General features: G+C 44.7%; 1 protein-coding gene across 1 annotated transcript; it reads left to right on the top strand.

The window, feature by feature from the left end:
• The first annotated feature begins 411 nt into the window (after window positions 1-411).
• Window positions 412-26567, top strand: pus7l (pseudouridine synthase 7 like). Its single transcript, XM_033037669.1, has 9 exons — window positions 412-566; window positions 4895-5793; window positions 6721-6880; window positions 15549-15747; window positions 16979-17077; window positions 18927-19008; window positions 20085-20365; window positions 23214-23267; window positions 25567-26567. Coding segments are annotated over exons 1-9 (2127 nt in total). The 5' UTR covers window positions 412-564; the 3' UTR covers window positions 25918-26567.
• The last annotated feature ends 323 nt before the right edge of the window (window positions 26568-26890 follow it).

A 26890-nucleotide genomic window follows, 5' to 3' on the forward strand; every position in this document is an offset into this window, starting at 1 on the left:
CAACTGCTGCCTGAGCTACTGAGTGCCTCCAGCATTGTGTGTGTGTGTGTGTGTCCCGGGTTCCCAGGCTTAGCCTGAGCTACTGAGTGCCTCCAGCATAGTGTGTGTGTGTGTGTGTGTGTCCCGGGTTCCCAGGCTTAGCCTTGGCTACGGAGTGCCTCCAGCATTGTGTGTGTGTGTGTGTGTGTGTGTCCCGGATTCCCAGGCTTAGCCTTAGCTACGGAGTGCCTCCAGCACCACCTTTATCCAGCACCGTGACCATCAAAGATCCTCTAGCAAGGCGACCATTGCCCGGGTCCCCAGATCTTTGCCCCAGCCTCTCCTGTATCTGCAGCTGCTTCTTGTTGCCATTCGCAATGTAGCAGTTTCCGATGACGCTCCAGCCGGCGATTCGCTCAATCTCAACCAATGTAACGGGGATAAGGAGCAGGAAACGGAACTCTCCCCCTGTGTTTGCCATGATGGAGGAGCCGGCTTCCACAGAGTGTGGCTTGGACCCACAATAGTTGGAACAAGGGGGGAGGCGTGTAGCACATTTACTCATTCCTCCGACTGGGGCACCTCATGTAAGTCTATTCCTAAAATAGTTCACCCCCCCCCCCCCCCTTGTCGTAGAGACATGCAGCGTGGAAACGGACCTTTCGGCCCAACTTGCACACACCGGTCAACATGTCCCATCTGCACTAGTCCCACCTGCCTGCATTTGACCCACATCCCTCTTAACCTGTCCTAGCTATGTCTAAATATTTCTTAAACGCTGTGACAGTCCATGCCTCAACTACCTCCTCTGGCAGCTCGTTCCATACACCCACTCGGCAGCTCGTAAAAAAGTTACCCCTCAAGGTCCTATTAAATCTTAGACATTCAGCGGCACAGGCAGCATATCTGGAGGGAAGGAATGGGTGACGTTTTGTGTTGGGACCCTTCTTCAGACTGATGAAAACGATTAAATATTTCCCCTTCAGCTTAAACCTAAGTTATCTGATTTGTGATTCCCTTACTCTGGTTAAAAGACTGCATTTACCCCATCTATTCCTCTCATGATTTGTGCACCTCTATAAGATTACCCCTCATTCTCCTGCGCTCCAGTCAGCCTGCTCAACCTCTCCCGATACCTCTGCCCTCGAGGCCTGGCAACATTCCTCTGCATTATATCCTTGTAGCTTGGTTTCATAATTTGACATTCCTTCAGTGAAGCCTGTTTTGCTGTGTTGAAGATGCTATGTAAATCTAAGATTTTAACCTTGTTACACAATTTCACCAGCCTTTTTTATTCACACAACTAATTACTGCACAGTCCCGTCCCCAATGGAAATGGCAACACACATTCCACGAGTCCATGTTGCCCCCCTGTGTGATGCAACACATTTGTGGGGGAAATCCTGAGCTGCAGAGAGGTTGCTGTTAAAAGCAGAGGTAGGATTGGGTGGCAGGAGCAGGGATGGACTTCATCATCATGTTCATGCTGATAATCACCTGGCCAGACTGACCCCTGCAACTCTGAACCAGTGCTGCCACCAGGCCAACAGGTCTTTATGGCCAGCTAAGAATTTAACACAAAAAAAGTTTTGGTCTTGAAGGATACAAGATAGAAACAGAAAATAGGTGCAGAAGTAGGCCATTCGGCCCTTTGAGCCAATGGCCTACTTTGAGCCAATCAATAGACAATAGGTGCAGGAGTAGGCCATTCGATGTGATCATGGCTGATCATCCCCAATCAGTACCTCGTTCCTGCCTTCTCCCCATATCCCCTCAGCTATCTTAAAGAGCCCTATCTAGCTCTCTCTTGAAAGTATTCAGAGAACCGGTCTCCACTGAGGCAGGGAATTCCACACTCACAACTCTCTGTGGGAAAAATATATTCAATAAGATCATGGCAGATCATCCAAAATCAGTACCCCATTCCGGCTTTTTCCCGATATCCCTTGATTCCCTTAGCCCTATGAGCTAAATCTAACCCTTTCTTGAAAACATCCAGTGAATTGGCCTTCCTCAAATTAGGACACCAAAATTGTACACAATACTCCAGGTGCGGTCTCACCAGGGCCCTGTATAACTGCAGTAGGACCTCCTTGCTCCTAAACTCAAATCCTCTCGCAATGAAGGCCAACATGCCATTGGCTTTCTTCACTGCCTGCTGTACCTGCATGCTTAGTTTCAGTGACTGATGTACAAGCACACCCAGGTCTCGTTGCACCTCCCCTTCTCCTAATCTGACAGCATTCAGATAATAATTTGCCTTCCTGTTCTTGCCACCAAAGTGGATAACGTCATATTTATCCACATTATACTGCATCTGCCATGTTTCTGCTCACTCACCCAACCTATCCAAGTCACCCTGTAGCCTCATAGCATCCTCCTCGCAGCTCACACTGGCACCCAGCTTTGTGTCATCTGCAAACTTAGAGATGTTACATTTAAGTCCCTTGTCTAAATCGTTAATATATATTGTAAACAACTGGGGTCCCAGCACCGAGCCTTGCAGCACCCCACTAGTCACTGCCAGCCATTCTGAAAAGGACCCATTAATTCCTACTCTTTGCTTCCTGTCTGCCAACCAGTTCTCTATCCATGTCAATACCCTACCCCCAATACCATGTGCTCTAATTTTGCACACTAATCTCTTGTGTGGGACCTTGTCAAAGGCTTTTTGAAAGTCCAGATACACCACATCCACTGGCTCTCTCTTAAACATTCTACTTGTTACATCCTCAAAAAATTCCAAAAGAGTAGTCATGATTTCCCCTTCATAAAGCCATGCTGACTTTGACCAACCCCATCACTGCTTTCCAAATGCACTGCTATAACATCTTTAATAATTGACTCCAGCATCTTCCCCACCACCGATGTGAGGCAAACTGGTCTATAATTCCCTGTTTTCTCTCTCCATCCTTTCTTAAAAAGTGGGAGTTACATTGGCTACCTTCCAGTCCACAGGAAATGATCCAGTCGAAAGAACATTGGAAAATGATCACAGATGCATCCACAATTTCCAGGGCCACCTCCTTGAGTATTCTGGGATGCAGACCATCTGGCCCTGGGGATTTATCTGCCTTCAGTCCCAACAGTTTACCTAATACAATTTTCTGACTAATGTGCATTCCCTTCAGTTGACCATACTCAACTCTTGTGTATGGTCTACTGTCTTTACACTCTTATACTTAGTATGATTGTGCCTAATGTATAACAAGGTTGTCACTGAACTGTATGCAAAGAAAGAATTTCTATGTGCTTTGGTGCACATGGCAAGAAAATACCACAAAACCATCGCAGTTTTGCCCATCCGCACTAATCCTGTTTACCTCCGTTTTGTCTGTATCCTTCCTTAAGAGTCAAGAGACGTCAAGAGAGTTTTATTGTCATGTGTCGCAGATAGGACAATGAAATTCTTACTTGCTGCAGCACAACAGAATATGTAAACATAATACAAAACGGAAGATAAAAGTTCAGTGTGTCTATAGACTGTAGACCATATATACACAATAAATAAACTGATATAGTGCAATAATAATAATAGACTGTTATTGTTCAGAGCTTATTTGTTGTCCTGTTTAATAGCTTGATGGCTGTGGGGAAGAACCTGTTCCTGAACCTGGATGTTACAGATTTCAGGCTCCTGTACCGTCTTCCAGATGGCAACAGAGAGATGAGTGTGTGACCAGGATGGTATGGGTCTGATGATGTTGGCAGCCTTTTTGAGGCAGTGATTGCGATAGATCCCTTCGATGGTGGGGAGGTCAGAGCCAGTGATGGACTGGGCAGTGGTCACAACTTTCTGCAGTCTTTACCGCTCCTGGACGTTCAAGTTGCTGTATGCTCTCTACTGTGCACCTTGAGTACCTCTCTAAATGCCTCAACATAGTCATTAGATCTGATTCTGCCACTTTCTCTTGCATTGAGTTCCAAAATATACAATCTTCTGTAGGGAGGAAAACTTACAGAACATGGATAGGCGATGTTTTGGATCGAGATCCTTCTTCAGCGATTGTAGTAGGGCAGAGAAAGCTGGAAAAGAGAAGTCAAGGTGGAACAAATCCTGGCAAGTCATAGGATATAGGTAAGGGAGTGTGGGGGAGAGGGGTGTTGGGATTGGCAGATGAGTGAAGTATGTGACAAAGATGAGAGATGAAAAGGAGCCAAATGGGTTTTCCAGTGAAACCTCGCTATAACGGAGCACGGGGAGGGGGGTGGTGTCCGTTAATGCTGATAATCTGCTATCACCAAGTATGGGATTCTCATTGTATAAATAGAATAGAATAGAATGCCTTTTATTGTCATTCAAACAGCTTGGTTTGAACAAAATACCATTACAAAAAAAACCAAGACCCACACTTAACACACTTAACACAAACATCCATCACAGTGAATCTCCAACACCTCCTCACTGTGATGGAAGGCAAAAGTCTTCTCCTTTCCCTTCGTTCTTCTTTGTTCTAAATAGTAGAATAGAAACAAGTGCAGTTGCTGGTCAATCTCAAAAGGGACACAATGTGCTGGAGTAACTCTGCAGGTCAGGCAGCATTTCTAGAGAACATGGATAGGTGACGATTCGGGTCGAGACCCTGCCACAGGCTCTCGGTCCGGAACTAGGCCTGGAATCCAGGTGCGTTGGCGGCCCCGACCTGCTGGTGGGTGGGGAAGGGGCGAGAGTCGGCGGAGTCAATGGTAGTGGCCCGTGGGCGGCTGAAATGCAGGCTCGGTTGGTCCGTCCGCTATAACCGAAATCCATTATGAAGAGATCCGTTAAATTGAAGGTTGGCTGTATTGTAGTGATTTACCATGAATACCTTGTGCAGTTATTGCTTTCTGTACACATGCAAACCCATTGCCTCCTGTACCTGGCTGCTTCTCCATGGCCTGTTGATCCGATGTCGTGCTTTTGCTTTCCTCCTAGGTATGACATGGAGACCGTCTGGTGTTGGGTCAGTGATCACGTTGGTTTCCGTGGGACGATCAAGAACTCGCCCAGCGATTTTGTGGTGACGGAGATCGACATGTGTGGAAGGCTGGTGAACGACGTTGATTGTGAGCGGGATACTTGCACCATTGACAGCAGCCAACTCCAACTCCAGCCCCAGCCCCGGCCGACCCCAAGCAAAAGGCCAAAGAAACGGGAAAGATCGCCAGCGAATGACTCTGAACGGGCTGGCGTGGGTGAATCAGCGGTTGCCACTGTTATACCCAGCGATGCCAGCCACAACACTGATCCTGAGCTGTCTGAGTCTTCCCTCAATTCCCCTTCAGTCGAAGTGAAGGGACGTAGCTTAGAGATGCTTCTGGGATGCTCGATAGCCGAGTCACTGGAACAGTTTGCAAGCTCAGCGAAAGGGGGAAGTCTGGCTATGGAGGGGAAGGAGGAGGCCACACTTTTACTTGTGACTTTCCAAGAGAAAGGGCAGAGGGCATCCGTCCACAAGGCCGTTCGGCAGAGATATCCCTTCCTGAAGACCGTCACCAGCAGCGCTGAAATACGAGTCAGGCTTGACCCTCAGTACTCCGAGCTCCGTCAGCTGGTGTCCGAGGGAGAAACCGATGGGCTGTTCCGCTTCTTGGATTCGAGGGACACAAGTTCCAAGTTTTCCTTTCAGCCCGATGGAAACAAGGAACACCGGAAGGCCGTCCATCATTTTGTCAGCAGGTATTTTGGGAAGCTGCTGGAAACCAAAAGCTTTTCCGGGCAAGGGGACGGGAGCCGGCGCGACGCGGTGATTACCGTGAGGTTTCGAGACAAGATTAACGGCAGCAGGAAACGAGCTGCCCATGAATACCAGGGACCATCAACACCGTATACAGGTAGCAAAACCACTACATGCTCTTCAACAATGTGCCACAGTTATTGGGGGAGTGGGGAAGATTGAGGAACTTTCATGTTTGGACATTTAGAAGGTGAGGTAAGGAAAGGCAGTATTTTCTTGAGCTTAATTTATTTATTTTCTAATATATTTTGTAGAGGTTAATGTATTTGATTAGAGGTCAATGTTTTGTGCTATGGTGGAAGAGGTGAAGAAGGCTGGGGAAGGGTGGCTGAAAATCGGCATGGACTTCTTGTGCTGAAGGGCTGGATTCCATGTTGCTAGGTCGGAGGAAGTCTTGCACTGACGTTGTACTTTCCACAACCTCGAATGCTTTGCGACCCTCTCGCAGCTAGTGGGATATTCAGACAGTGTAGTCACTGTTGGCGTGTTGCTAATGGACGTGGGTGTCCAGAATGGAAACAACTGTCTAATGAGCAACACACTGTGGTGAGGCTGTTTCATCCTGAAAGACCAGCGCTCTGCACGTCAGGAATGATGAATGTTCTCAGTTGTGAACATAGACCATAACAGGTACAGCACAGGGAAAGGCCCTTAGACCACAATGTCCATGCTGAACATACCAAGACCAACTCTCATCTACCTGCACTTAATCCATACACCTCCATTCCCTGTATAATCATGCACCTATCCAACAGTTTCTTAAACGCCACTATCGTATCTGCCTCCACCACCACCCCTGGCAGCACATTCCAGGTACTCACCAGCTTCTGTGTGCAAATAAAAATTGCCCCGCACATCTCCTTTAAACGTTGTGATTTAACAAATAATCCTCTCCGTTTATTTGAGATGGACGGACATGAAGGAGAGAGAACCAAGGTTGCGGGACGGGGGTGGGTGGTAACTAGGGCCCTTGACTATTGTTGATGTGGTTGGGCTTTCAATCCGTTCTGAACGTATTTTGAAGCATTCACCCTGCACAAGGTGAACATGGAGACCCTGGATGCAGTCGCTAGCCTGGCCTCTCAACTTGGCGTGCTGCCGTCCGACTTCAGCTACGCAGGCATCAAAGACAAGAAGGCCGACACTTCCCAGACCATGGTCGTGAAGAACGTGACGATCGACAAGTAAGATCAAAATCACGCGCTTTTAAAAAAGTTTGCTCAAGTTAGAATGGGCACCGTTTATTGCCCACCCATGGTTGGCAGAAGGAGATGGAGGGACAGTCGGAGCTTCTCAATCATCAGATGGTGGGGACCAGACTGCAGGGACAATTCAGGAGAAAACAATGGCTGACGTCCCCTTGACGTGTTCAATGGGACATGGTTGAGCCAGACAATTATGCTTCTAATGAGTGCCAAGACCTGCACATCCATCATTGCTAAGGCCACAAAGGGCTGGAATAACAATAGGTCAGACGGCATCTGTGGAGAACAAGGGTAGGTGTCGTTTCAGTTCGGGACCCTTCTTCAGACCCAAAATGTCACCTATTGTGGAAGAGTAACATGACAATTGACAAAGTGCTTGCTTGGATATAGTGCCCTTCATAATGTTTGGGACAAAGACCCATCATTTATTTATTTGCTTCTGTACTCCACAATTTAAGATTTGTAATAGTCAAAATCACATGTGACTAAAGTGCAATTGTCAGATTTTATTAAACGTTATTTTTAAACAGTTTGTTTTCACCTTGTAGAAATTACAGCTGTGTTTATACATAGCCCCCATTTCAGGGCACCGTAATGTTTGGGACACATGGCTTCACAGGCATTTGTAATTGCTCAGGTGTGTTTAATTGCCTCCTTCATGCAGCTCACAGCACCTAGTATTTCCTCCAGTCTTTCCATCACCTTTGGAAACTTTTATTGCTGTTTATCAACATGAGGACCAAAGTTATGCCAATGAAAGTCAAAGAAGCCATTATGAGACTGAGAAACACGAATAAAAATGTTAGAAACATCAGCCAAACCTTAGGCTTACTGCATCAACTGTTTCTAACATCATTCAGAAGAAAGAGAGCACTGGTGAGCTTACTAATCGCAAAGGGACTGGCAGGCCAAGGAAGACCACCACAGCTGATGACAGATGAATTCTCTCTATAATAAAGGAAACCCCCCAAACACCTGTCCGACAGATCAGAAACACTCTCCAGGAGTCATGTGTGGATTTGTCAATAACCACTGTCTGCAGAAGACTTCATGAACAGATATACAGAGGCTACACTGCAAGATGCAAACCACTGGTTAGCCGCATAAATAGAATGGCCAGGTTACAGTTTGCCAAGAAGTACTTAAAAGAGCAACCACAGTTCTGGAAATAGATCTTGTGGACAGTTGAGATGAAGATTAACTTATATCAGAGTGATTGCAAGAGCAAAGTACGGAGGAGAGAATGGAGGAGAGAGGCCCAAGATCCAAAGCATACCACATCATCTGTGAAACACGGTGGTGGGGGTGTTATGGCCTGGGCATGTATGGCTGCTGAAGGTACTGGTTCACTTATCTTCATTGATGATACAACTGTTGATGGTAGTAGCATAATGAATTCTGAAGTGTATAGACACATCCTATCTGCTCAAGTTCAAACAAATGCCTCAAAACTCATTGGCTGGCGGTTCATTCTGCAGCAAGACAATGATCCCTATCATACTGCTAAAGCAACAAAGGAGTTTTTCAAAGCTAAAAATGGTAAATTCTTGAGTTGCCAAGTCAATCACCCGCTCTGAACTCAATTAAGCATGCCTTTTATATGCTGAAGCGAAAACTGAAGGGGACTAGCCCCCAAAACAAGCATAAGTTAAAGATGGCTGCAATACAGGCCTGACAGAGCAGTCATTGCATGCAAAGGATATGTAACAAAATACTAAACATGACTACTTTCATTTACATGACATTGCTGTCTCCCAAACATTATGGTGCCCTGAAATGGGGGGACTATGTATAAACACAGCTGTAATTTCTACATGGTGAAACCAAAATGTATAAAAATGGCCTTTATTGAAATCTGACAGTGTGCACTTTAACCATATGTGATTATTTCTCTTACAAATCTCACATTGTGTTATGGCCTGGGCATGTATGGCTGCAGAAGGTACTGGCGCACTTATCTTCATTGATGATACAACTGCAGATGGTCAGTTATCTTCATTAATGATACAACTGCTGTTGGACAGAGTTATCTCACCCAAACAGTTGTTTTGGTGCCTTCTGAGATAAGAACTGAATGTATTGTAAATTATAGCTGATCTCAATGGAGGAGCATCGAACAGAGAACTAGAGAGGGGGGGAGAACACACGCTGGAACTGTGAGATGCAGAACATCTGAATGGTGGCCGATTGGGAAAAGGGGAGGTGCAACGAGACCTGGGCGTCATGGCACACCAGTCATTGAAAGTAGGCATGCAGGTGCAGCAGGCAGTGAAGAAAGCGAATGGTATGTTAGCATTCATAGCAAAAGGATTTGAGTATAGGAGCAGGGAGGTTCTACTGCAGTTGTACAGGGTCTTGGTGAGACCACACCTGGAGAATTGCATACAGTTTTGGTCTCCTAATCTGAGGAAAGACATTCTTGTCATAGAGGGAGTACAGAGAAGGTTCACCAGACTGATTCCAGGGATGTCAGGACTTTCATATGAAGAAAGACTGGATAGACTCGGCTTGTACTCGCTACAATTTAGAAGATTGAGGGGGGAATCTTATAGAAACTTACAAAATTCTTAAGGCGTTGGACAGGCTAGATGCAGGAAGATTGTTCCCGATGTTGGGGAAGTCCAGAACAAGGGGTCACAGTTTAAGGATAAGGGGGAAATCTTTTAGGACCGAGATTAGAAAAACATTTTTCACACAGAGAGTGTTGAATCTCTGGAATTCTCTGCCACAGAAGGTAGTTGAGGCCAGTTCATTTGCTATATTTAAGAGAGAGTTAGATGTGGCCCTTGTGGCTAAAGGGATCAGAGGGTATGGAGAGAAGGCAGGTACAGGATACTGAGTTGGATGATCAGCCATGATCATATTGAATGGCAGTGCAGGCTCGAAGGGCCGAATGGCCTACTCCAGCACCTATTTTCTATGTTTCTATGTTTCTAACACAGCTGCTGCTGGTGAAACATAGCACAGGAGAAAAGGCTCAATGTGGTCAAAAAGGATTTTGACGCATTGGCCTTCATCAGCCACAGTATTGAGTACAGCAGTTGGGAGGTCATGTTGCAGTTATATGAGGCATGGTGAGGCCACATTTAGAGTATTACGTTCAATTCTGGGCACCATGTTATAGGAAATATGTTGTCAAACTGGAAAGGGTACAGAGAAGATTTACGAGGATGTTGCTAGGGCTAGAGGGTCTGAGCTATAGGCAGAGGTCGAGTAGGCTGGGTCTCTATTGCTTGGAACACAGGAGGATGAGTGGTGATCTTATAGAGGTGTATAAGATATTGAGAGGAAAAGATCGGGTAGATGCACAGTTTCTTGCCCAGAGTAGGAGAATCGAGGACAGAGGACAAAGGTCTAAGGTGAAGGAGAAAATATTTAATAGGAATCTGAGGGAGTAACTTTTTCACACAAAGGGTGGTGAATGAATGCAACAAGCTGCCACAGGAGGTAGTTGAAGCAGGGACTATCCCAATATTTAAGAAGCAGTTAGACAGGTGCATGGATAGGATAGGTTTGGAGGGATATGGACCAATGCTGGCAGATGGGACTAGTGTAGCTGGGGCATATTGGCTGGAGGGCAAGTTGGGCCGATGGGCCTGTTTCCATGCTGTAACAATCTATGACTCCAGCAGGAAGAATACCTGTGGCAATTTGTGGGCTTGTCATGAATAATGATGCATCTCCCTGTGGCTCCAGACACTTTGCATCTGCTTTTAACTGAGAGGAATGTGGCAATATTCAATCAAGCCAATAGTTCTTCTTATCGAGTCCATACATGATCCTGGACTCACCTTGACTTTGACTTTGTCCCTTACCATCTGGACGCCCGCAGCAACGGCTGTGGAGGGTGGTGGTCCCGACCACGGGGGAAAATGGAGGAGGACTGGCCAAGCTCTGTGCCTTCCACCACAGTGATGAATGCTGTGGTGGATGTTTGTGTAAATTTTTTATTGTGGTTGTGTTCTTTATTATTGTACCGCTGCTGGCAACCCAAATACCACCGACCTTGGTTGTGTGGCAATTAAATTATTTCAAATATTTTCAAATTAGAAGTTTTTAAGAAGGAACTGCAGATGCTGGAAAATCAAAGGTACACAAAAAAGCTGGAGAAACTCAGCAGGTGCAGCAGCATCTATGGAGCGAAGGAAATAGGCAACGTTTCGGGCCGAAACTTTGCCTATTTCCTTCGCCCCATAGATGCTGCTGCACCCGCTGAGTTTCTCCAGCTTTTTTGTGTACCCACGATTAGAAGTTGTTCACCCAGAGCTGAACACATTTCTTGGCATCTGCATATAATGGTGTCTGTCTTGTCGCTTCTTGTGCGTGGTGGTGGAAAGGTTGGTGGAAACAGGGCCGCGACGTGAACGCTCTTTCCTTGACCCCAAGCCAATAGTTAATATAACAAAACAGGCCTTTGTGTAACTTCTGTTAAGTACATTGGCCTCTGGAAATTGATACACCAATTTGCATATAGAGCTAAAACAACCTTGACTGAAACACAAATTAGGGAGTCGGGCTCTGAGTCGGCATTTGTTAACCATTTACTTTTTTTAATGAACAAAAGAAGAAATAAAATCCAAACGGTCTCTGAATGAGCTCTTCAGTAGCAACATATAAAATTGGCTACGTTATTCAGGGGTGTAAAGGCACCATTACAGTCTGCCGTGAGCCACAGTAGCATAGAGTAATACAGTGTGGAAACAGGCCCTTCGGCCCAACTTGTCCACACCGACCAACATGTCCCATCTACACCAGTCCCACCTGCTTGCGTTTGGCCCATATCCCTCAAAACCTGTCCTATCCATGTACCTGTCCAAATGTTTCTTAAACGTTGTGATAGTACCTGCCTCAACTACCTCCTCCAGCAGCTTGTTCCGTACACCCGCCATCCTTCGTGCAAAAAAAGTTACCCCTCTGGTTCCTATTAAATCTCTCATGGTTTAGGCAATCTCTAGGGAGTCCACTGGGAAAATGCTGAGATGGCTGTGGAAGGAGATATCTGTTGCAGTTTACACAAGGGCTTGATCTGAAAGAAGCTGGATTCAGAGCCAGAGGAAGCTCAGGATTTGGCCGATGGGTTTGAACATATGAAAGGGCGGCACAGTTGCTGCCTTACAGCACCATAGACCCGCGTTCGATCCTAACTACGGGTGCTGTCTGAATGGAGTTTGCATGTTCTCCCTGTGCAGGTTCGTAGATAAATTGGCTTCTGTAAAATTGCCCCTAGTGTGTAGGTTACGAAACTGGGATAACATAGAACAAGTGTTTGGGTGATTGTTGGTCGGTGCAGACTCAGTGGGCCGAAGGGCCTGTTTCCACATGCATCTCTAAACTAAACCTCATCGGCACAGCTAACCTTGTATTCTACTCACTATGCCATGCCCTTGATACTGGCCCAGTGATGAACTGAAGACCTATTGCTAACATTGATCTGTTACTCCACACCTTCCCACCACTCCAAGCCCACACACATTGCTGGCACTTTGACATCACAACTTGTAAACACAGTGCAAACCTCTCACTGTCTCGCATTCCTCCCTCTTGCAGGAGTTTTTAACCTTAATGTACGACATTACTTCCCGGGGTATCCATTACTGCCCATCCTGAGTTGCCCACCAGTGTGTAATGGCTCAACTACAATAGAGCAGTGTAGAGGTGAGATCTGTGAGCATGAGCTTTGAGGGTGTCCCAACAGTGCAGAGTCTTCCTTCAAAAGATCAGAAGTATCACTGAGGGACAGTGACATGCTGCAGCAGGCAGTGAAGAAAGCGAATGGTATGTTAGCATTCATAGCAAAAGGATTTCAGTATAGGAGCAGGGAGGTTCTACTGCAGCTGTACAGGGTCTTGGTGAGACCACACCTGGAGTATTGCGTACAGTTTTGGTCTCCTAATCTGAGGAAAGACATTCTTGCCATAGAGGGAGTACAGAGAAGGTTCACCAGACTGATTCCTGGAATGTCAGGACTTTCATATGAAGAAAGACTGGATAGACTTGGCTTGTACTCGCTAGAATTTAGAAGATTGAGGGGGGATCTTATAGAAACTTACAACATTCTTAAGGGGTTGGACAGGCTAGATGCAGGACGATTGTTACCGATGTTGGGGAAGTCCAGAACAAGGGGTCACAGTTTAAGGATAAGGGGGAAATCTTTTAGGACCGAGATGAGAAAAACATTTTTCACACAGAGAGTGGTGAATCTCTGGAATTCTCTGCCACAAAAGGTAGTTGAGGCCAGTTCATTGGCTATATTTAAGAGGGAGTTAGATGTGGCCCTTGTGGCTAAGGGGATCAGGGGGTATGGAGAGAAGGCAGGTACAGGATACTGAGTTGGATGATCAGCTATGATCATATTGAATGGCGGTGCAGGCTCGAAGGGCCGAATGGCCTACTCCTGCACCTATTTTCTATGTTTCTATGTTCTCCTAACACAAGCCTGATGCCTCTTCCCAAGGTGTCAGTAGCTGATGTCACACAGTACCACTTGTACACAGTACTAGTACTCTTGTTAATCAGTCGGATAACCTGGACAGTTGAGATCACGCAGCCTTTAGCTTGGACATGCTTGGTTTGTCCTCCTATCGTGTGAAGCGGGAACCTTGCACAAAGTGTACTGTTGCCAATGTTTGTAACTTTAACATTGTGATGATTCATTAATCATTTCAATCATTATATTGGGAGCCCTGGAAAGGCTAGCATTTATTCCCCTTGGATTTACTGATAGGTTTAGAGACACAGCACGGAAACAGGCCCTTTGGCCCACCGAGTCCGCCCCGACCAGCGATTCCTCTGCACTATCCCACACACTGCGGAAAATTAACAATTTTTACTGAAGCCAATTAACCTACAGACCTGTACATCTTTGGAGTGTGGGCAGAAACCAGAGCACCCAGAGAAAACCCATGCAGTCACGGGGAGAACGTACAAAATCCGTACAGATAGTGCCTGCAGTCAGGATCAAACACGGGTCTCTGGTGCCATAAGGGAGCAACTCTATGGCTGCGACTCCAGGGCTTTATTTCTTGGAGCGCAGGAGGATGAGGGATGATCTTATAGTGGTGTATAAAATCATGAGAGGAATAGATCAGGTTGATGCTCAGAGTCTCTTGTCCAGAGTAGGGGAATTGAGAATCAGAGAACATAGGATTGAGGTGAAGGGGGAGACGCTTAATGGGAACCTAAGGGGTGAAGGAGGTAGTTGAGGCAGGTACTATTGCAACATTTAATAAATATTTAGACAGGTACATGGATAGGATAGGTTTAGGGATATGGGCCAAATGCAGGCAGGTGGGACCAGTGTAGATAGGACATGTTGGTCGGTATGGGCATGTTGGGCCGATGGGCCTGTTTCCACTGTATGAATCTTTGCTTCTATGGCTGTCACTGGGAATTAGTTAGGTTATTCATTACGCATTTCAGTGCGTCGTGCATTGCCAAAGGCAACTTGTTATTCAGATGTTGTATCTGTTGAAATCGAAGTTGTATCTGCCATTATACATTCAAATAATTACAGACTTCTGCCACAAACCAACCCACAGGTAATTTACTAACTGTATTATAAAACCCTCTGTGACCAAGTATTTCGTGCCCAATCAAGATGTTACTGGAACAGGATGCTGCTGCTATCTAGTATTAAGTTGGGACTGCTGTATGGAAGGGCACACACCTACACCTTTGTGCATGGGTTGATTGTTTAAAAAAAAAAAACCGTACAAGTAAATTGAGTAGCCCACATGTTGTTTGTTCAGCTGTTCATGCATTATCTCAAAGAATTAATAAATAGCAGTAAATAAAATAACATCGCATTATCAATATGATCTCTCTGTTCTCGCAATAAAAATGTTCAATTATGTGCCCTCCTCTCTTTACCATGCTCCACGTTGAGCTTCATTTTGTTGGTTTAAAAGCTGTTTGTAACTTCAATGGTTCTTTATTGTCACGTGTGCACAGTGAAATGCTCTCCCTGTTGCATGCTGCCTTTTCTGCACTGAAATGCACAAATCCAAACCTGGCCTGAGGTTATAAAGTTCCAGAGGATTTACTGTGGTCAAAGCAAGTTCCTATAAACCCCATGAGATAAATGACCAGAAAATGTGACTTGGACTTGGTTTAACGGCTTATTTGAGGAACCATTGACCCTCCATCATTGCAGTTGTCCTCAGTACCGCAACCTGATTATTTGTTCAGGTCCCTGGAGTGAGACATTGTCACGTAGCTCCTGACTCAATGGATTTCAAGAGCTGCCGCCTAGCAGTACCAGAGACCCAGGTTCGATCCTTGCCTCACGTATTGTCTGTGCAGAGTTTGCACAATCCTCCTGTGATCCTCCGGGTGCTCCGGTTTCCTCCTACATGTGACAATAAAGCATTCATTCATTCATTCATTCATGCACCTCCCAAAGACGTGCGGGTTTGTAGGTTAATTGACCTCTGTAAAATTGACCCTAGTGTGTATGGAGCGGATGAGAAAGTCGTCTAATCTAGAACTGCGTGGACTTGATGGCCATAGGGCTTGTTTCCATGCTATATATATAAATACAAACATGCAAAATACTAAAGTGTTCGGTATGGTTTTTAAAAAAGTATAATGTATGTACAGGTAGCCTGATTCACTGTCGTTATTCACACTCACTTTGTTCCCTGCCAAGGTTAAAAGCAAAGCAGTCGTCCATCCAAAACAAGGATTTGAAGATCTATAATCTGCGAACTACAACTCAGCACTTGCGAGTAGGACAACTAAAAGGAAACCATTTTAGTATCATCGTAAGAAATGTCAGCAAGCATCTGAAAGATGATCCTGAAGCAAGTCTTGCTGAAAGGGTGTTTGGTGCCATTGAGAATGTCAAGGTAAAGTCCCATTGAAGACTGTGGCCTTTGTTGCATTGAGGATAAACATCCTGAACTGTAAGGGAATAGAAGGGGAAGATAATATTATTGACTCAGCCCTGCATGGTATGTAAGTTATAGAAACAAAGAACTGCAGATGCTGGTTTGTACCAAAGTGCTTGTGGGTGAGGCAGCATCTCTGGAGAAAAAGGATGGGTGACGTTTTACGGTCGGGACCCTTCTTCAGACTGTAAGTTAATGTCTGGTAAGGATTTCATCCTCCACCTTTGTCCTTGGGTCAGCTTGGTTGACAGACAATGATAGGTCTGAAATGCCAATTGATGCAATGCATACTTTATGCAAATGCAATGTTCAAAAGATCAGAATCATTAAAATGTAAGCATTTGGCCCATTCCATCCTTTCTTATTTTAAGTTAATTTACTCCTCGGCAATTGTTTCATAGCTTTGCAGATAATGACTCTTCAAGTGATCCTCTGGGTACTTTCAAATCAAGTGAGCTCACCTCACCACCCAGGCAGTGAATTAACGATTCCCATCACTTGTTGATATTATCTTTCATCATCTCACCTGTAATTCTTGCACCAATTGACTTTAGTCACCTATTCCTTTTCTCGAGAGATGCTGCCTGACCCACTGAGTTACTCCAGCATTTTGTGTCTATCTTTGGTGTAAACTAGTATCTGCAGTTCCTTCCTACACTGTTATCCCCTTGCTTGGTTCAGAACCCAGGATATATTTTGTTTAGGCCTGGCATTTTATCAACTCTTGAAGATGTCCAACCTATTATTACCTCCATAAGATGGACTAGAAAGTACCGCCTTGAGTTATTAGATCCTCCTGTAGTGTGATATGAGTATGCTACTGAAGTTTGAAGAAGGTTCCCAACCCTAAATGTCACCCATCCATGTTCTCCCGAGATGTGGCCTAATCTGCTGAGTTACTCGAGCACTTTGTGTCCTTTTGTGTAAACCAGCATCTGCAGATTATGCTATTGTTTACCATCCTTTGTAGCAGGCACAGACTGTCTGGATTTGTTATATCATTAGCTAAAGAAAAGTTAAATTATTTTCCCTGTTCAAGTGGGAAATTCTAGTTGGTTCTTGAGTGAGACTCTCATGATTAAAAAGCAACGTCTATTTAATTGAATAATAAATTGTTATGTATAGAATTTTGATATCTCTCATTCATTCTAATCAGATTAGTACCGACAATGAATTATTTCCATTGCAGGAGAAAGGTTTTGTAAACTACTATGGGCCTCAGCGGTTTGGCCTGGGACTGAATGTTCAAGCTGATCAAATTGGTTTGGCTCTTCTCAAGCAGAATTTGGTAAGACTTTTTCAAAGCGAGCATTTTTAATTCCTTCTGGTGCATAGTGATCACACAGAGCTGTGAGCTTGAGGACTTTGTGCTGTTACTATACCATTTCTTAGCAACAAAAATTGGCCTGGATCCTCGGGTTAAATTTTAACCCGATATCTGGGCGATTCGTGATTGTTATTGTGTGTCCTGTTAATGTCCTTGAAATTGGATATAATCTGCACCTTACCTCTGTAGTGTAGGAAGGAACTGCAGATGCTGGTTTACACCGAAGATCGGCACAAAATGCTGGAGTAACTCAGCGGGTCTGGCAGCACCTCTGGAGAGAAGGAATAGATGACGTGTCGGGTCGAGACCCTTCTTCAGACTCTGCAGAATTGATACAGAATATTCAGAGCATAAATATTTTTACAGCTCTGAACTTATTAGATAAAATTATACAGGGTTCATTTAAAGAGAAGCTGAATTGTCACTTTGAAATGAAAGCAGTGGAGAGTTATATTGCGAAATGCAGATAAATGGGACAAGAGGAAGATTGTGTAGATTATAAATAGGTTTTGAGCATTTGAGCCAAATGATTGTAGCACACTTTTTTTTGCCTGATCAATGGATCCTACATTTACTACCTTGCCTTTGAATATCCTTGTGATTTTACATAGAGATTGAAATCTAATAAAGGAGATTTGAGAGGAATGGTAAAGCAAAATATTTTCAAATCTAGAATTTCTTTACTTGAGATGCAACCATTTGATATTATTAATACATGATGTTTCCACCACTTAATCACTGGCTGATGTTGAAGGAAATGAATTTAATGAAGGCAACTTGTAGCTGGTTTTCTTCTTGCACAGTAAATTATAACTATTTAGATCTCCTTACTACACAGAAGGTAAACACACAGTGTAGAGCGAGCTAGGACTCTATTCCTTGGAGTGCAGGAGGAGGAGGGGTGATCATATAGAAATGTACAAATCATGAGAGGAATACATTGGGTAAACAGAGTAGGGGAATCGAGAACCAGAGGACATAGGTTTAAGGCGAGGAGGGAAAGATTTAATAGGAACCTGAGGGGTAACTTTTTTACACAAAGAGTGATGGGTGTATGAAACGAGCCGACTGGAGGAGGTAGTTGAGGCAGGTTTTATCTCAATGTTTAAAAAACATTTAGACAGGTACATGGATAGGATACATTTAGAGGGATATAGGCCAAACACTGGCAGGTGGGACTAGTGTAGATGGGACATGTTAGTTGGTGTGGGCAGATTGGGCCAAAGGGTCTGTTTCCATGCTGTGTGACTATGCCTCTCTAAGGCGGTTCGGCCTATCGGGCCTATGCTGGCTCTCGGAGCAATCTCCTCTCTATCAAATATTTCCCTGAAACCTGTTTCTCTTAACTACAGGGATAATTTAATGTAAGCCAGTTAAACCAAATGTCAAACACGTCTTTGGGTTGTGGGAATAAACTGGAGCACCCAGGGGAAATCCACACAGTCACAGGGTAGAGCAGGCTAACTGAACACAATGAGATGCCAACCCAGGCCTCTGGAGTCATGAGACAGCAACTCTACCTGCAGCACCACCTTGCTGCCCAAGATGGTAGCAGGCTTGGAGGTTAAAGAAAACTTCCATTTCTACAGAGCCTTTTAATGCACTGAGGTGTTGATCCACTAGGATATTGGGAAGGCAGTTAGCATTAAAATGTTTAAAAGTGCCTAGTTACCCATCTTGATATCTTTCTCTTCGGCTAATGTCATATTGCACTTTTGGGAAGGATGTTATGATGTGAGTCACATTTGAAACGCCATTGTTGCTGATGTGAAGACCGTTAGTCACTGAACTCCTTTATATCTGCACTTAGGTGAAAGCTCTGCATTTATTCTTTACTCCAGAAGAAGGAAATGATCCTGTTAATAAGGCCAAAAGACATTTTATTAATACAGGTAAGTGCCAATAGCCACAATCAAAAAAATATATTTTTAAATTTTAGAATTTATTTTCTTCGTGTTAAGCAAATAAGTGTAGACACAAGGAACTGCAGGTGCTGGTTTACCAAAAAAAGATACAAAGTGTTGGAATATCTCAGCCGGTCAGACAGCATCTCTGGAGAACATTGCCTGTCCATGTTCTCCATTGATTGAAGTGGTTTTTCGCCCCGCTGTAAATGCATTGATGTGAATTCCATCTTAAGGTCTCAAAATACTTCATGCAGGTGAAGGTATGAAGGTCCCGACCCGATACGTCACCTATTCCTTCTTCTCCAGAGACGCTGAGTTACGCCAGCATTTTGTGTCAATCTTCGGTGTAAACTAGCATCTGCTATCATGTGTCTATATTAAGTGGATTATCTGTGTTAGATACTGCTGTTTAGGGAAAGGCTTATGTTTAGGGAAGGGCCGAATGGACTACTCCAGCACCTATTGTCTTCTGTCTATTGTCATACATTAAGAGTGATACTGTACTTCATTGTCTGTGAAGTGCTTGGTATGTCCTGGGATTGTGAAAAACACTTTATTTTTGTTCCTGAATGCTCAGGTAAAACAAGATACAGTATATTCTCTACAGCAAGAGCAGGATTAATACTTGAAGATCTCCAGCGATTGTACCTGTTTCCTTCACAAATGTTTAACCACAACGAGAATATACTCCCTCACTTTAATTTTAGTTTTAAAGATACAGTGCGGAAACAGGCCCTTCTGCCCACCAGGAGTCTGCGCCGACCAGCGGTCCCTGCAAATTAACACTATCCTGCACACATTAGGGACGATTTTCAAATTTACCAAGCCAATTTACCTGCATACCTGCACGTCTTTGGAGTGTGGGAGGAAATCTCGGGAGAAAACCCATACAGGTCATGGGGAGAACGTACAAACTCCATACAGACAGCACCCGTAGTCAGAATCTAACCCGGTCTCCAGCGTTGCAAGCGCTTTACGGCAGCAACTCTACCGCTGCGCCACTGTGCCGCACTTGAGGCCCTGCAGAGTCCTTGACATCATCAGTGTTTTCTTTCCTTCAGAGGATGCCAAAGCAACTCTTGCCCTGATGCCAGAGTACAAAACCAGGGAGCGACTGGTGCTCCGCGCATTAAATCGCTATGGCAACAGCCAGGAAGGCTGCACACGGGCTTGGCTCAGTTTACCACACTACATGCGCATTCTGTACGTGCACTCGTATTGCAGTAAGATCTGGAACGAAGCCGCAACCTTCCGCTTGAAAACCTATGATATGCATGTTGTGGAGGGAGACTTGGTCACCTGTGATAAACCTGAGCAAGACCTTTTATCTCGAAACAATCAGGTAAGTTAATTTGATGATTTGAAAAATCCTAGTACATTCTTTTCTGCCGCACTGCTCTGCAGGAGACATCTAGATTCAAGAGTCAGGTGTGTTTTATTGCCATATGTTCCAGGTAGAACAATGAAATTCTGACTTGCTGCAGCACAACAGAATATGTAAACATAATAATATATACACACTCACATACTTGCAAACAATAGTGCAAAAAGACAAAACCAATGCCCCCAAGTCTATGTAGTTCTGAGCTTATTTGGCGGCTGTATGTTTAATAGCCTGATGGCTGTAAGGAAGAAGCTTTTCCTGAACCTGGATGTTCTATCAATTCTCTCAATCCTTTAAGAATGGATAAACATTGACTCCTTTCTGAAGGAGTACAAGGATGCTTGATGAAAATGTAGCTTTTTACGAATCACATAGTTATTGATTATCACTACATAGAACTTGCTTGTTGTATGCTGTGCGTATACTCCCACCACTGGTTTGTCTGATTCTCCATAACTCTCGCAAGAATAAACGGTCTTTTCATTGTAAAAAACAATAATTTTTGCTTTTTAATTTCAAATTTCTTTGTCCAGACAAAATCAAGCAAACCAGCGGTGAAAATTTGATGATTTCCTCAGGAATTAAATGAACTAGCAGGCCACAGGAGATGCTGGAATCTTGAGCAAAAAAACAGACTGCTGGAATAACTCAGCAGGTCAGGCACCATTTGTGGAGGGTCAGTGCGGCGCAGTGGCGCAGCGCTAAAGTTACAGCGCCAGAGATCCGAGTTCGACCCCAACTACAGGTGCTGTCTGTGCAGCGTTTGTAAGCTCTCCAATCGCATGGGTTTTCTCTGGGTGCTCAAGTTTCCTCCCACGCTCCAAAGACATGCACTTTTACAGATTTATTGGCTTCGGTAAAATTGTAAATTGTCCCTAGTTTGTAGGATAGTGCTATGGTACCGGGTGATCACTGGTCGGTGCGGGCTCGGGTGACAGAAGGGCCTGTTTCTGTGCTCGATCTGTAAATTAAGGGAAATTAATAGACAATGTTTGAGGTCGGAAGAAGGGTCCTGACCTGAAATGTTGTAGGTCCATTTCCCTCCACAGATGCTGCCTGACCCGCTGAGTTCCTCCTGTCTGCTTTTTGCTGAAGTAATGGGTCATTCTTGGTTCAAAATGTTGCTTTTTACAATAGTTAGTTGATTCCAACATCCATATCTAGTAAACATGATTATGCATATTTTGGCTTCATATCCATGGACATCTGCAGTGTGTTATAACATTGTGTTTATATGCTGCTGAACTGAGAAGAATGGTCTTATTGAAAGGTGTAAATTGGCGGCCTTCTGCTTCTGTGACGCCCTTATGTTGTGAGCGGATTTAATTGGCAATGGTTTACTACTGTCAATGAGTGCTATCTAATAACTAATTTAATCTACAGTAGATTTGGCTCTGATGACAATTTGATTGCATTCATGTAAATCTGCCAGAGGCAGATGAAAAAAGACACAAAGTGCTGGAGTATATCAGCGGGTCGGGCATGATCTCCGGTGAGCATGGATAGGTGACGTTTTGGGTCTGGACCCTTCTTCAGAAAGATTGTGGTTGGAGGTGGGGGGTTACTCCAGCACTTGCATCTTATTTTGTAAACCAGCATTTGCAGTTCCTTATTCTGAGTTATTCCTTCAGTTTAATGCAGATGCTGATAAATCATTAGAGGCATTGTCTAGTCCCTCAGATGAAGATAATAATCCCACGACTTTAGACTTTTACTTTAGACTTTAGAGATACAGCGTGGAAACCGGCCCTTCAACACACTGAGTGCATGCTGACCAATGATCACCTCATGCACTAGCACTATCCTACACATTATAGACATTTACCAGTTGTTTTAATACAAGCAATTAACCTGCAAACCTATATGTCTTTGAAATGTGCAAGGAAACTGGAGCATCTAGAGAAAACCCTCGCGGTCACAGGAAGAATGTACAAACTCCGTACAGACAGCACCCGTAGTCAGGATCAAACCCGGGTCTCTGGCGCTGTAAGGCTGCAGCTCTACCGCTGCACCACTGTGCCACCCCTATAAGACTAGACTATAACATGTATAGTCAAGGAGAATTTCACTTGCCTTTATCCTTTGATAAATGAGCTGAAACCAATGGATTGCTGGCTCAGCTTGCAATTAGTGGGCCCTTGATATGGTCAAAGTAGGTGTTGCTTATCCCATGTTAAAATCATTACCCTTCAAAATGCTTAATCAGATCAAAAACACTTAGGAATGTCCCGAGGACCTGGAATGTATTTAAAATAGCATTTTAGTCCACGTTTCATGATTTTTATTCTGCAGAATTATTTTTAAAATTTGCCTGTTGTTTGCAGATTTGAGTTGTTCTTGATCTGGGGAACACAGTGATTAACACCAACAACTCAATACAATGCTGATCCAATTATTGTAGGATTACTACTTGAAGACGAGAGCAGCAGCATTCCACCATTGGAAATAAACCAAGACATTGCAGATCTAATTTGTATTTGGCAAGCTGCCTTCTAAAAATACAAGTAAACAACATCCACTGACTCTCCTTTGTCTATGCTGCTATTTACTTCCTCAAAGAATGAGTTCCCCACCTCAGGATTGTGGATCTTTGGTCAAGTGTGTTGGTTATAAATCCTAGCCCACAACTAATAAGAATCATGTGTGTATAATTACACACACACACACACACACATAGTACATATGTGTGTGTGCATGTAGATGTGTGTAGGTTGAATTGCTGTAAGAAAAAGTGTCTATTGTTATCATACATTTTCGAAGAACGTCTTTCAGAAAAATTAACATTTGAATTGTTTCCAACCAATAGGTGCATGTTGTGACAGCCAAAGATGTGGAATCAGGAAATTACTCCATTAACCAGGTAAGGATTATATCAGTCTGAAGAAGTGTTTAGGCCCGAAACGTTGCCTATTTCCTTCGCTCCATAGATGCTGCTGCACCCGCTGAGTTTCTCCAGCTTTTTTGTGTACCTTCGATTTTCCAGCATCTGCAGTTCCTTCTTAAACACAAGGATTATATCTCAATGGTTCAATGGTTATTTTATTGTCACATACACCTAGGTGTAGTGAAATGCTTCTTGCCATGCAGCACATAAAGAAAGAATACAGACATAACAGTAATAAAGACATTTAAACATAAAGAACATCCCCCCACAATGGTTCCCATTATGAGGGAAGGCACAGATTCCAGTCCCATCCCCATGTCCACTCATAGTCGGGCCTATTGAGGCCTCCACAGTTGCCTCTACAGAGGCCCGATGTTCCAGGCCGTTCTCACCAGGTGATGTTGCTCCGGCGTCGGGAGAGTCGTCTCAGCGGCTTGGGAACCCTGGAACGGCCGCTTCCGTACTGGAGGCCGCGGCTTCCGAAGCCGACAAGGCCGTGCCGTTTGGAGCTCCACTACTGGCGATCTCATCGCGAGATCCCAGGCTCCCGGTGTAAAGTTCAACGCCGCCGCCCGCAGCTGGTCGCTCCTCAGACCCGCAGCTCCGCGATGTTTTTTCGCCGGTCCAGCTCACCGGAGCTCCAGCGCAGCGACCCGGGCAAGGCATCGCCCGCTCCGCGATAGCGCTCCAGCGCTGTGCTGCCGCCGAAGCCGAGGTTCTGGGCGGTCCGCGACAGGAAACGCCGCTCCAGGCCCGCTGGTAGGCCGCGAGGACGGGGCGAAGCTGCAGCCCGGAGAAAAGCTGCCTCACCGACCAGGTAGGGACCCTGAAAGGTAGTTTCCCCCTTCCCCTTCCCCTCCCCCCCCACCCCCCACACAAAAAAGTCAAGACCTCCAAACAAAACACTTTAACTAACTAAAAATAAAAATAAAACGGTGAAAAGACAGACAACTGCTGGCAGGGCAGCAGCGCACAGCTTTATCATAAGTTTTTTCCATTCATCATTGAAGGGCTTTCTGGAGAAATGTGTGCATATTTTCTGGATTATGTTTAAGTAATGTACAATATTAATCATTATTGAAGGAAGAAGATGGTTAATTGATTTTAGGAAAATGAAAAAGTATGAGTTTTATTCCAGGATTTTCATCAATGTAACAGTGCAGCCAAGTTAGTGTTCATCTAAATGTCTAAAATTATTTTAGTATTAATTCTGAAGAAGGATCCCGGCTTGAAACATCACCTTTCCATGTTGTCCGGGGATGCTGCCTGACCCGCTGAAGTAGTCCAGCATTTTGTCTTTCATTGGTATAAACCTTGGCTCAGTCACGCCTTATCTTGCTCCTAAATTGGAAAGCTGTGAGCTTGAGCTAATTTCAGCATATGCGCATCTAATTTAAAGCTCTTCAATTTAATTATGATATTCAAATTATCTCTGCACCCTCAGGAAGGTTAAAAGGTTTCACAGCATCACTCAAAGAAATGATGGTGCGTTCTCCAATAGTTGTGATCATTAAAACAGCACATGACCTGATCATTAACATGATGTTTGGGGGACAACAGACGCAAAGGAAGTTTTGGATTAACAGACAGTACCTATTCATTGATCATAACCTTCATGCTGCGTAAAGATGTTGAGTTTGTGTATAAAATAGTCACTGGACTTCAGAAGTGTGTTGGCTGTAGAATAGTTAGGGTCAATTTTAACTTAGACAGAAAATCTTGACGAAGGATCCCAACCCGAAACGTTACCTATCCTTGTTCTCCAAGGATGCTGCTTGACCCGCTAAGTTACTCCCACACTCATCTTTCCTTGGTCAACCAGCATTGGCAGTTTCATGTTTTTTACCGAAAACCATTAATTGTATTAATACAGATTTTAACTCGAGTCAAGAGTGTTTTATTGTCATATGTCAAATTCTTACTTGCAGCAGCACAACATAGTACAGCGGTATGAACATTGACCTCCAATTTCAGGTAGTCCTTGCATTCTCCCTCCTTCCCCTCCCCTTCCCAGCTCTCCCACAGCCTACTGTCTCCGCCTCTTCCTTTCTATTTCCCGCCCCCCCCCACATCAGTCTGAAGAAGGGTCTCGACCCGAAATGTCGCCTATTCCTTCGCTGCATAGATGCTGCCTCACCCACTGAGTTTCTCCAGCATTTTATCTACCATAGTATTCTGTAACATGCTTCTCATGTTAAAGTATAAATTAAGAGGTTGCTTTTCAATGTTTTTTTTTAGATTAAATTTAAACTGGTGTTTTTGTATTTAACTTAAGGTTGTTCTTCCAATGCCCGGTAACAGCATCCAGTATCCCAGCAACAAGCTAACTTCATGGTACCAAGAAGCTTTGGTGAGAGATGGACTACAGGGTTGCAGGTTTAGAATCCCTGCACTGCAACTGAATGTCCCAGGATGTTATCGGCCCCTCCTGGCACTACCTCGGCGGCTCGAGTGTCGGTGGTGGGAAAGTGAAGAGGTGCTTTGTACAAAGGAAGAGGCTGGCTTTGCTGTTGGTGAACCCGACCTGCCGCTGAAAACGGGAGACGCACTTTCTTTGTCATTCAGCCTGAACCCATCAAACTATGCAACGGTGTGTCTCAGGGAAATAATGAAATGCCACGTATAGTTTTACTCAAATTTTGTGCCTTGGCATAGTCACGGATGGTCTGGTCACAGACCCAGTAGATAAGCTGGCACTTTTGGGTAATCGAGCGTTTGCTTTTGGACAGATGGCCCACGTGTTTATGTTTGAAGGCTGCTGTGGAAAAAGTTAAGTGCTACAGGTCAATGTTTAAGCTGTGAAAATTGACGGCTCAGCAAAATGAGAAGTGTAGAAAGGAGCTGGCTGATGCTGTACTTTCAGTCTGAAAAAGGGTCCCGACCCGGAACCTCACACATCCTTTTTCTCCAGAGATGCTGCCTGACCCGCCGAGTTACTCCAGCAGTTTGTATTTATCTTCAGCAAAACGAGACCAGTTTCTGAGTGGAATTTTGGCCTTTTTTAATTATACAAATGCTTTTATTCAGAAAATAAAAATAAACATATGAACACGATCAAAGGCTGCCTATATTGACAGTTTACAAATAAACGGTCATCAGATTAATATATCGCCAACTTTATCAATACACTCGACCTCCCGCAGCGACCAGTGTCCACGGAAGTTCTCCAAAGTCCCCGTGTCCCTGGAGAGGGAACACGCGGGCACGGACATTGGCCCGGAAAAGGGGCAGGCAGCCAACCCCGGTGCGGCCGTCGACCCCAGTGCGGCCGTCGACTACCCGCTACCTGGACCCGCGAATGGCCATCTTGACCAGGCCCAGGAGCAGACCGACAAGGAGACCCTCCCTCCCGACCCTCCCTCCTCTGTACCTGGTGCCCAAATATCAGGAGCATGGGGCTAAAATGTAGCCAATACTTGAGGAGCAGCCCCTTCAGATAGTCGAACAGGGGCTGCAACCTCTCACGCTACACGTACATATGGAACACGGTCTCTTCCTCGCCGCAGAAGTGACAGGCGGCGGACGAGTACGTGAACCGGCTCAAGTACCTGTTACAGGCCACAGACATGTGCAACACTCTCCACCCCAGGTCCCCGATG

Source organism: Amblyraja radiata, chromosome 19 (assembly GCF_010909765.2).
Source record: "Amblyraja radiata isolate CabotCenter1 chromosome 19, sAmbRad1.1.pri, whole genome shotgun sequence".
Lineage (NCBI taxonomy): Eukaryota > Metazoa > Chordata > Chondrichthyes > Rajiformes > Rajidae > Amblyraja > Amblyraja radiata.

What these genes read in the sequence shown, in the direction of transcription:
- pus7l (XM_033037669.1), top strand. An exon ending in GTGCCATTGAGAATGTCAAG is followed by an intron (nt 15,748 to 16,978) that starts GTAAAGTCCCAT and finishes TTTCCATTGCAG; the next exon opens with GAGAAAGGTTTTGTAAACTA. An exon ending in CTCTTCTCAAGCAGAATTTG is followed by an intron (nt 17,078 to 18,926) that starts GTAAGACTTTTT and finishes ATCTGCACTTAG; the next exon opens with GTGAAAGCTCTGCATTTATT.